Source organism: Macrobrachium rosenbergii, chromosome 27 (assembly GCF_040412425.1).
Source record: "Macrobrachium rosenbergii isolate ZJJX-2024 chromosome 27, ASM4041242v1, whole genome shotgun sequence".
Classification (NCBI taxonomy): Eukaryota; Metazoa; Arthropoda; class Malacostraca; order Decapoda; family Palaemonidae; genus Macrobrachium; species Macrobrachium rosenbergii.
This window is the reverse complement of record NC_089767.1, coordinates 12,605,342-12,618,040: the sequence shown is the minus strand read 5'-3', so window position 1 is coordinate 12,618,040 and position 12,699 is coordinate 12,605,342. Positions and strand designations below refer to the sequence as shown.

At 34.3% G+C, this 12,699-nt stretch overlaps 1 protein-coding gene across 1 annotated transcript; it reads left to right on the top strand.

The window, feature by feature from the left end:
* Positions 1 to 2,300: 2,300 nt before the first annotated feature.
* Positions 2,301 to 2,948, top strand: LOC136853280 (uncharacterized). Its single transcript, XM_067128642.1, has one exon. It carries the CDS (start codon positions 2,301 to 2,303, stop codon positions 2,946 to 2,948), a length of 648 nt encoding a protein of 215 aa, XP_066984743.1.
* Positions 2,949 to 12,699: the final 9,751 nt, after the last annotated feature.

Genomic DNA, 12,699 nt, shown 5'->3' with positions numbered 1-12,699 from the left:
CACTGCTGATCTTCACCCCTCCTCAGGAGACATCAGCTTTGTCTGGTGTCCCTGAAACCGACAACCCCTAAAAGGAAGGCCGCTATAAACAATCGGTCTCCTTCTAGAAAAAGGAACAAGGTAGCAAGCTGAAAGCGCTTGAAAGAGGCTCCAATATTACAGCCTGTAAAGGAAAATAAAATTCATTAACTTTCTGCAGTGGAACTGTCAGGGATTGAGAGCAAAGTGGGAAAAATTGAGACTGCTCATATCAGAAGTGTCTCCTGTTTGTATAGCTCTGCAGGAGACCATGATTGGTAACAACGTGCCCCAGCCCACGAGAGTATACATCTTATTACTCCACCTATAATTTAAATATGGGAAGTCATGGTGGTGTCGTTTTGTATGTTCGAAATGATACCCCACAAAATCCTATTAATATCCAGTCAGCTTTGCAAGTAATAGGTTTACAGATCCATCTACAAAGAAAATATACAGTATGCTTTCTCTATCTACCACCAAATGAAGTCTTCCCAATCAATGAATTTAAATCTCTTATCCAACAGTTACCACGTCCCTTTATTATTTTGGGAGATATGAATTGCAGAAGCCCTCTTTGGGGTGATATTGTCACCAATCAAAGAGGAAGATGCCTAAGTTCCATCATAGAAGGTGAAAATATGGGGATCCTCAACTCTGGGGAGTCTACACATTTTCACGTTCAAACAGGCACGCTATTGGCTATTGATCTATCTATATGTAGTGATGACTGCCTTATAGATTTTAATTGGAGAGTTATAAATGATAGATTCACCAGTGACCATTTCCCAATAGTGGTGAGTTCAGCATCAAGTCCTCCATCTTCCAGGCTACCTAGATGGAATACAAAAAAAGCTGATTGGGCAACATTCCAGGAGCAAAGCTCATAGATGACTCTGCTGATGACTTTCCCAGCGTAGATGATGCTCTTGAATTTTTAAGTACAATATTGTTCTCGGCTGGTCTTCAGTCCATACCCAGGACATCAGGCGTATTTATCCGCCGACCGGTTCCCTGGTGGACTCGTAAATGCCAGGAAACTCATAGAACTATGAGGTCTGCATACACAAGATACCGTAGACGAAAATGTGAGTATTACCGTGTAGAATTTCGAAAAGCAAGAGCTCATTTTCGTTTGGAAATCAAAAAAGCACGAAAAGAATCTTGGACAATCTTTATTTCTTCAGTAAATTCGAAAACATCTAACACTAGTTTGGAAGAGAGTTAGAAAAATAGCAGGCAAGTTTACTCCCTGTCAACCTCCAGTTATCAAGATCAATGGTTGTGAGGTAGCAGACCCCCAGTTAGTTGCAAATGAGTTTGCTAATCATTTTGCTAATGTTGCAAAGAAAAATGATGATCGACCATACTCGGCTCAAAGGCAGCAGATGGAACAAGTTGAAATAGATTTTAATACGTTGAGACATGAGAAATACAATGATCCGTTTACGATGAGGGAATTTCTATCGGCCCTAAATAAATGTAATGAATCAGCTCCTGGACTGGATGATATAACGTATTCAATGATTAAGCAAACCCCTGAAAATACCAAACAATTCATATTGAGCCTTATTAACAGAATTTACAGGGAGCATATCTTCCTAAGATCTGGGAGATGTTAAAATTATTGCCGTTTGCGAAACCTGGAAAAGACTCGTTTAAAGTAGAAAATTATTGTCCAATTGCACTATCATCATGTTTGTGCAAGATCATGGAAAAAATGGTAAACACACGATTGATGTGGTACTTAGAACAGGGGTAAATATCTGTCCCCAGCACAGTGTGGCTTCGAAGCATGCACTCCACAACTGATGTTCTACTTGAATGGAGTCTTCAATATGTGAAGCTTTTGCCAACAAGCAACATCACATCACGGTCTTCTTTGATTTGGAGAAGGCTTATGGTACAACATGGAGATATGGCATTTTGAGGATCCTTCATGAATGTAACCTGAGAGGCAATTTGCCCCTCTTCATTAAGGCTTTTATTAAAAATAGGCTATTTCAGGTTCTGGTTGGAGCAACAATGTCAGAAGTATTCAGTCAAGAAGGAGTACCACAAGGAAGTGTTTTAAGTGTAACATTGTTTGCCTTGGCAATCAATGGGGTTTCCAAAATAATTCCCTCAGATATAACATATACCCTTTTTGTTGACAACCTTTCAATCTCCTTTACAGCTTCAAGGATGGCAGTGGCTGAACGTCGCCTTCAGCTCTGCATCGACAATATAGTGAAGTGGGCTGAGGTTAATGGTTTTAAATTTTCTACTAGTAAACGGTAACTATGCACTTTTGTCGCATAAGAGGATTTCATCCTGATCCAGATCTATTTATTCATAGGCAAAGAATTCCATGTGTAGGTGAAACGAGGTTCCTTGGGTTGATTTTCGATAGTAAGCTGACCTGGATCCCAAATCTGAAGTATATTAAGACCAAATGCTTGAAAGCGATGAATTTGCTGAAAGTTCTGTCTCATACTGTGTGGGGTGCAGACAGAACTCAGATGTTGAGATTGTATAAAGCCCTGGTCTTTTCAAAATTAACGTATGGATGCGAAGTTTACACGTCTGCAAAGCCCAATAGCCTTAAAATGCTCAACTCGATTCATCATGGTGGGGTACGGTTGTGTACAGGAGCATTTAAATCATCTCTCATTGAGAGCATGTTTGTAGATGCTGGTGAGGTGCCACTGGATCTTCATTACAAGCGTCTGCTGGTTCGGAGCTGGTATAGATTCCAGAGGCTACCTAAGTCTTTGACCAGCATATGTATGAGAAGGGAAAGGCATTGGCATTATTATGAAAATCATCCCAAGCAACCACATCCGTTTGCTTTTAGAGTAAACTTGATTCTCAGGGAATTAAATATGCCTAGGGTGAAGATTCTACCAGTATTCTGTTACTCCCCCCCCCCTGGAAATTTCCAGAGGTAGAATTCTGCAAGTATTTTAATTTCACCAAGTCAGAATTGTCATGTGAGGCCATGCGGTCAATATTTTTAGAACATTCGATGGAACATGGCACCTACACACCAATCTTCACGGATGGCTCAAAGTGTGATGCTGGCGTCGGCTTTGGTGTAGTCTTCCCTGATATAGAGAGTGGAAGGTTATCATCCGTTGCCTCAATTTTTACTGCCGAGATAAATGCAATTTTAAAAGCTTTAAAGGAGATTTTAATTCATAATGGAAACAATTTTATTATATATAGTGATTCAAAAAGTGTACTTCAGGCACTGGAATCTTTTAATCCTTTAAACCCCCTAATTTTAGAAGTATTAGAATGGTTGTTTTTATTGAAAAGAAGAGAGAAAGCAGTTAAGTTCTGTTGGGTGCCTTCCCATGTTGGGTTGGATGGGAACGAAAAAGCAGACCAACTAGCGAAATCAGCGGTCAACTCTCCAGAACCCACAAGATGCCTACTACCATCGGGATGTATATCCTGTAGTAGGACAAACAATAAAAAAGCATTGGCAGTCCCAGTGGGAGAATATTTTAACAAAAAATAGAAAAATGCATAGTATTGCATCATCTGTGTCTCCTTGGTCATATCCCCATATGCCAATGAGACAGGAGACAATGCTATGCAGGTTGCGGATTGGACATACAAGACTCACACATGGGTTCTTGATGTCCCGTGAGAATCCTCCAATTTGTGAAGACTGTGCTGTACCCTGAGTGTGGGACATTTGCTGGTTGAATGTCCCACACTTAGAATTTGAGACAAAGGTTCCTGTCTTGGGGACGAGATGAAGTTGATAATTTTAATCTTGCTACAATTCTTGGAAAGGATTGTAACACTCAACAATTGTATACTTTTATGTTGGACCGGGCCTTCTGAAGAAAATTTAACACTTTATTTGAATATATGAAGAAATTTATTTATATACGTATCATTTTCTTTTCATGAAATTTATTTTAAACCTATTTCTTTTATTCAAATATTTATATGCATCCTTTTTTTTCCTATATGAAATTTTTTTTTAAACTCTCTCTTTTTTTAATTTAAATATTTATATACATAACTTTTAGATATTTTTATATGAAATTTATTTTAAACTTAATTTTTATATTTAAATTTGTTTCAGCGTCAATTAGATCTTATGACACAGATTTAATAAACAAATCGCAATCTTCTTTTTTGCATTTCATTTCACAAAAATAGGTTTATTATTCAAATAACTTCCAACAAGTTGTTTGAATAAATCTTTGATTGATGGCTGCAAAGATTAAAATGGGCATAATAAATGAATTATCGTCAGTCTGTTCAGATGTTTAAACTCTGTGAACTGCAAACACTTCAATTTGATTAAAGAAGCCATCTCTCATGTTTTATGAGATTATTATCCTTGTAATATTCATTTATATCCAAAATCACACATACTCCCAAATATGTGTTTCAATAACTAAATGTCAAAAAAAAAGTCTATCTCCTCCCACATCTTATCTCGAACCAGTCCACACTGTCCACATTTCATCTGTCGGAAGAATTAAACATGATAGAAAACTGCCTCAAAAATATATGGAAATGCAAAACACAATAATGGAAAGGGTAAAATCTCTTGCTGAAGATTGGCAAGGTGGAACATAACAAAATAATAATATAAAAGAGGTATGAATATTCATCATTAAATCTCCCCACCAGTTCAAAAGTTCATAATGATTAGAAAATCATGGTAAAAATACAAGTTCAATTTGCCTCCCATAAAAAACAGAGATTTCAAACTCAAATCCCTTCCCCTTAAATCTGCCGATTTCAAAGCCTGATCTCTCCAAAATCTATGTTCTGACAACTATATTTTCTATCACGTTAATGAACGATCAAACTCAGATTTTTGAAGGGCAGATTTTAGCTCATAATGTCTTTTTTTCTAGATCAAATTAACCATGATTAATGACGAATATACATAACGAATTTCTGAGATGATGATGAGATGCATGAACAATATTGCTGAGGGGTTTTAAATGCAGATAGCTTAGGAATCAAACTATTTGCTGAACACAAAACAATTTTACAACTTTCTTGCTCTGACTTATTTGTACCATCAAGGTCCAAAAATTCTTCCATCACATCTTGTTTGTTTTGAAGCTATGAAATGCATATATGTGTCCTTTAAAATTGTTATAGCATATATTATATTTTCTGAAATATATATATTTATGTTATAGGCAGGCCTCCTGAAGAAAATTTAGGTTGTATATAGAATATATGAAGAAATTTATTTATATACGTATCATTTATACTTTTATATGAAATTTATTTTAAACATTTCTTTTATTCATATTTATATGCATACCTTTTAGATATTTGTATATGGAATTTTTTTTTTTTTTAACTTACCTTTTGTTTTTTAAATTTAAATATTTATATACATAACTTTTAGATATTTTTATATGAAATTTATTTTAAACTTAATTTTTATATTTAAATTTGTTTCGGCGTCAATAACCTACAGTAGATGTTCTGACACCAGATTTAATAAACAAATCAATCAATCTGCCTTTGTCCTTGCTACAGCCCTCTTTGCTTCTTCATTTTGCGATTTTCCAAGCCATTTCATTTTCCACAGATTCATATAATCTATATATATTATTCTTGCTTCTCGTTTCCTTTTCAAGTTATCTTGAGTATCTTGGTTCCACCACCAGCTCTCCTTATCATTAGGTGATAAAACCTGATGTTTTCATCCTTAAGGTTGAAGCTCCTCTAACTGTTCTCAATATCATTGTGCTATTTTCTAAACTTATTTATCCTGAGAAAATCAGATGTAACATCATCTGCTAATCTGATGCTGTGCAGGTTATTTTCTTTAAAAAACTGTCTCATCTCTTGGTCACTTTAGCCTCCACCACTTTATCTTGGGCTGCACCATAGTCTTAGGTGAACAAACTGAATGTATGAAAAATCAGACACAACTAACTAACGTTGTGGGCTAACAAAATTTCTATTTTATGATTTTAAGTTCTTTACTTCCACCAGATGGTTTCTTCTACAACACAACAGAAAATCATTATTTGCATCTGTCTAAGATTCCACTACTATATGTTGCATAATTTTTTTTTTTTTTTTTTTTTTTGTCAAGAAAAAAGGTGTTTATGTGCCAAACTATTAAAAGATAATGCAAAATCTATTATAAGTTCTCCATTCATTTCTGAAATCCCATGTCATTCCATGAATCCTATAACTGGTATTTAAGAGAAATGCTAAGAAATAACCAATGTGTCAAAATTGAGGTCACAATAAAATTGCCAGTCTTTCTACCATTTCTATTGATGTAATTATCTCAAAATCCATCTCCCTCCAGAATGTATTTTTAACTTCCTTCAATCACAACTTGTGTTATAAAAAGCAGTTACTACATTTACAATGTGTTAAAACACAGCTCAATTTCCTTTTCATTATTAACAAAACTCAATACAGCTTTTTTACACTTTCAACCTCAGCAACATTTTCCTTCATTTCCTACTAAGATCAACCCCAGGTCCACATCTTCCCTTTTCATCAGTTCCACTATACAACATCTTAAATCCACTATCAATCTCTCTTGCCTCATTTCCCTTCCACCTTGTAAGTTTCATAGTTGAAAATATCAATTTTCCTCCTCTCCATAACATCTGAACCTCCCTACTACAGTCTGGTCATGGTGCCAACATTCAGAGAAAATTCTAATGATTGCTCTTATTGGGTGGGTATTTGTCAACCTGGGGCAGTTGGGCAAACATTAGAACAAATGACAGCACTTATTTGCCTTTCTTTATCTCTTTTCTTTGCTGGCTAGACTATCCATGGTTTTGGCAGAGGTTTACAGACAGCCGGAGCACACAGGACTAAAAGATTTCCTGCCACTAACCCTGACCATTTACCTGGATGTTAGACCCAAAGCACCTGATCAAACACAGAGAAGGGGCTTGCCTCTATGGCTTATTTAATGCTCACATTTGTATATAATAATATGGGACTGTTAAGTGTACAAACTCAAATAGAGCAGGAAGTGAAATAGAATAATTATTTATAGATTCAAACAATATATATGCTGTATAAATGATAATATAAATCATATATATATTTTTGAAAAACACATGGAATAAATTCTTCAGTAGACTTAAATATTATGTACAACAAGCATAGTAGACAGATTGGATTGGAATACAGTTGAAGATGTATGCATGTATGTAGTGGTCATTTCCCAATATTAATTTCAATATAACAAAATAACACCACACCCCAATAGTTGTCTGCACAATATATAACATTTATATTAAGCAGATTGGGAACTAAATGAATTATAAAAATAGGAAACACCATTTGAGTATGTACAAGGAATATCCCACCATTTGAGTATGTACAAGATTATGATGAAACAAATAGATTTCTTGTTGATCTCATTAAAAATGCTGCTATTAAAGCAATACCAATATCAAAATCTAATCCAGCAAAACACAAAGTTGTATGGTGATCTGAAAAGCTAATAGAACTAATAAAAATACAACACCAAATTGGAAGACAATTAGATAATCTGAATAGGTTTACATTACCAACATAAGACAAAAACTTACAAAACTGATTATATTATTATTAGTTATTTTTTACATTAAAACCTCTGTGATAACAAAATATTTGTAAAAACATAAAAAATTTAAAAAGTTAACCATCCACCACTTTCCCGTTTAGAGCAATAAGATTGTTTGAGATATTGACTAAATACTCTTTGTTTAATATAATGCTTTTACTAGAAATTAAATTTCACTTTCCTCCTTGGCCCCTCATTGAAGTAGGTTCCTTCACGTGGTGAGGGGGTAAGGGGCCCTGGCTTTTCTTCTTCGTTCTTACGAAGAATAAGAGCCCGGCCCTGACGGATCACCTACAAACCTTTCGATTTAAATGGCGTGGATATTTTCACTTTCGTACAAATTTCTTGGACCTGGTAAATAGGAAAAGGTATCATAGCTGGGATTGGGTTTATATCCGAAGCTAAATAGTGAGAACCGTGGCAGGACCATCAACTGCCCGATAATGTTTGGACCTGAGTTTTCAGGCAGAACTATTCTACGGACTGGACCACGGATTCCAGGGGTCTAGTTCTGGGAATAGGACTCTCGGCATTCTGTCCGGTTTGCCCATAATGTGATTAAGGTGGGGATGATTGTATTCTAGTAATGCTCTCAGTCCTATCAAGCGGGTTGGCTTACACTTGAGCCACTCTAATCATGTTGTGCCATCCCCTTTGGGGTAGGGTAGGGATGCGGACATTTGGGAGTCAGTTCTCACTTGTGCCATTAGTAGAGGAATAAACTCCATGAAAGGCTGATGATATCTTTTAAGGTTTTCAGGTTTATTTATTTTTTTTTTTTTTTTCAATTTACTTGTCTTAATGCAAAGTTGTGTTAACGATTTAAGTACCCTGGACCCTTTGATGGTAACGATTCGGCACAGTTAACGACTGCAGGAACCTCCTCTGACCTCTCTCTGGAAAAAATCAGAAAAAATATGAACGTAATTACACTGGAGCCCTATGCTCCAATGAAAACAAGCCAAAAAAACCAAGTATCTTGACCCACTTCGACTCCTCTTTGGGAGTGGAAGTTGGTCAAGATTCCTAACATTAGAAACGGAGAAAAAAATATCACCATTGAAATTAGAAAACTTTTTATTGAATCGACATTCAACTACTGAAATGTCATTCAGACAAGTAAAGAACAGATGTGGTTGATAGAAACCACTACAAGAAATCAATCGGAAAATTACTTAAATATAAAAATATTGATAATGTTAAAGTACATATTAAAAAACATGACAATTTGAACAGTGTCCAGGGTACCATAGTACTTCCTGATAATGATGAACCGATAGAAAAGAATATATTGCTAGATTCCCTTAAAAAAGGTACAACAATATTCAAGACTGCGAAATTTACAACATAGCTAGTAGACGGAGTAATGAAAAAATACTAAGAATAGCAAAGATAAAATTTGAAGGCCATGAATTATTTTTAAAAATAAAAATCTTAGGCCAAAGCAGAGAACTGAGACCATATGTCCCTAAACCACTACAGTGCCAAAACTGTAGTATGTATGGACATACAAGAAAAAATTGCCATAATACATCTGTATGCATACTGTGGATCTGACAAACATGCCATACAGTGGAGGTGTGGTGAACCAAAATGCGTGAACTGTGGACAAAATCACCATGCAAGATCTAAGGAATGTATATATTATATATACAATACTGAATTGAAATTACTTCAGGAAAGGACAGGAATGCCTATAAAAGAGGCCAAATTAGAATTAAAGGTTAGAGGAATGCATGATCCCGCTAAGAAACGAACTTTTCTGCAGCAATAAGATCAAACAAAGAAACAAAAGTGGAAATAAATAAGAATAACAAAACCCTGGTAGATCAGTCTCAAAGAAAAATAACCACTTTGCAAGAAGAAACCAATATAGCAAAGGATCAAGAAATGTATACAAATCTTTGCTCAAATTCATTTGAGATTTTAAGAGAAATAGAATCACTAGAAGACAATACAAGCACCATAGAAATATTAAAAGATAGTTCTGATGAATTAGAAACTAAAGAAAAAAAGAGACCTTTAGAGAGAACTCCACCCAAGACCAACAAAAAACCAACTATTATTAGAGATACATCCATTAAAATAAAGGCGGGAGACCCCAAGAAAGAACATAAACCAAATAATAAGAAAATGCCTTTGTCTCCTAAAGTAATAATAAAACCAATAGAAACAGATACCCAGAACATGAAAGAAATAGTAGAGGAACAAACTATTGACAAAAATGATTATGTGATGGGAGAAGAGATTACCCCATCACCAACAATAGGTACAGCAAGAGTAAATGAAAAAACGACACACGAAAACACATGTGGATGTAATGAATGCTTCATTGAACTGTGCAACAAAAATGAAAGCATAACAAAAGACAGTTTAACAAACACTATACGAAATTTTATAAGTTACAGAAATAAAGAAACTACTAGTTTGGACACTCACGAAAAGGGCTGTATGTGCATTGACACATAATGTCTTATAAAGAAAAACAAATAAATATTGTAAATAGGATTTTAGAAAAAATGCAGATTGATGATCCACAAAAAGAAAATAACACTTGAACACACTAACGTTATACTTTCAATAATTATATTATACAATGGAACGTAAATGGTCTACAGACCAGATTACATTTGGGAGAAATACAACGATTACTAAAGGAATATGAGCCAATGATAATATGTTTACAACATGTCAACAGAACAATACCAACAATAGGTAAATATACCTTAGTATCTACATCTAGAGAAGAAGAAGGAAATTTAGGTACTGCTATATATGTACATAACAATGTATGTTATGACATAGTACCTGTAAATTTTACTGACTTGCAAATATCAAGTATTAAAATACGAATAAAAATGATAATTACATAATTTATAACTTATATAACCAACCTAATAAAAGTTACGATATTGATAAACTTAAAGATTTACTTAACAATACCAAGGAACCTACATTAATAGTAGGTGATTTTAACGCCCACAACCCAATATGGGACTGTCATTGTACAAACTCAAATAGAATAGGTAGTAAAATAGGAGAGTTCATGGATTCCAACAACATGTGCTGTATAAATGATGACGAAATTAGCACATATTTTTCAAAACACATGGAACATTTTCCTCAGTAGACTTAACTTTATGTACAACAAGCATAGTTGACAGATTGGACTGGAATACAGTTGATGACTTGCACACCAGTGATCATTTCCCAATATTAATTTCCTTACTGCAAAATAATCCTGCAAAACACGTCTATAAAGCAGATTGGGAGCGATATGAAATGCACACTAGAAATATCCCACAGTTTGAATATTTAAAAGATCATAATGAAACTAATAAATTTCTTGTTGATTTTATTAAAAATGCTGCTGATAAAGCAATACCAAAGTCAAAACCCCATCCAACAAAACACAAAGTTCCCTGGTGGTCTGATGAGTTAACAGAATTAATAAATATGAAACACTCAATAGGGAGACGATTAGATAATTTAAATAGAAAGTTCAATAAAATGAATAAAACATTACCGATATTAGAAAGAACTTTACAAAAAATGACTGTATTATTACTAGAAATTAATACATTAAAACCTGTATACAACAAATTATCTGCAAAATTTAAAAAAGAAGTAATTCAAGGAAGAATCATTTCATGGAGGAAATACGTATCAGATCTCTCTAATAATACTACCATACAAAAAATATGGGAAAAATTCAGGAAAATAAATGGTACCCATGTCAAACCACCTAGACATGCCATATTAAAAGATGGGAAAAGAACACTTGATCCAAAAGAAATAAGTAATATAATGGGAGAAAATTTAGCAAATGTAAGTAGTGATAAGAATTTAGATGAACACTTCACAAAAAAAAAAATAAAATAGAATTAATAACAATAAATTTTGAAACAATTGACGATATATATTATAATAGAAAATTTAGTATGTCAGAGATGGAATATGCTCTCTCGAACAGCAATAAATCTGCTCCTGGAGGTGACAATATTTGTTTTGAGATGATCTGCCACTTAGCACCTTTGGCAAAGTCATACTTATTAGAGTTTTATAATCATTTATGGCTTGAAATTTATTTCCAGATGATTGGCGTAAAGCTATAATAATTCCAATCCCCAAACCTGGAAAGGATCCCAGCAATGTAAATAATTACAGACCAATTTCTTTAACAAGCTGCTTATGCAAATTGTTAGAGAAAATGGTAAATGCTCGACTAACATGGCACATTCGAGAAAATAAAATTTTAACTCCCACTCAGTTTGGGTCTCAGTGTAACAGATCCACATTGGATTCTCTCTGTAACTTAGAAGACCATATACGTAGAGGTTTTGAATGAAAACAAATTACTATAGCTGTCTTTTTGACATTGAAAAGGCATATTTGATACCACATGGAGGTATGCTATATTAAAAACTTTACAAAACAACAACATCCGTGGACATTTACCTAGGTTTATACAGAACTTTTTACAAACCGCAATTTTCAGGTGAGAATTGATGATGATCTGTCTAGAACATTTCCACTTGAAAACGGTGTTCCACAGGAAGTGTCCTTAGTGGAACACTGTTTACTTTAGCAATTAATGATATCAGTAAAAATCTACCTATTGGCATTATAAGTAACCTATACATGGATGATTTTGCCATATATTATTCAACATCCCGAATAAAACATGCAGAACGAATCATTAATAAGAGCATAGTAAAAATAGATGAATGGGCCTCATCTGTAGGCTTTAAATTTTCCATAGATAAAACTCAAGCAATCATGTTTTATAAAAACAAAAAGTGGAAAAAGGTGAAGAAATAGATTTAAAAATCAAAACCATAGTATACCAATTGGCCAAACAGCAAAATTTTTAGGATTAGTATTTGATACCCACTTGAACTGGAGAGCCCACATTACATATGTAAAATCTAAAAGTAAAAGAGCATTAAATCTAATTAGAAAACTATCGAACACTACTTGGGGAGCCGATAGACATACCCTTACTGTGCTGTATAAGGCAACAGTTCTGTCCATCATTGATTATGGAAGTGAAGTATATGGCTCGGCATCTGACGCAGTTCTGAAAATGTTAGACCCTGTTCACAATGAAGGCC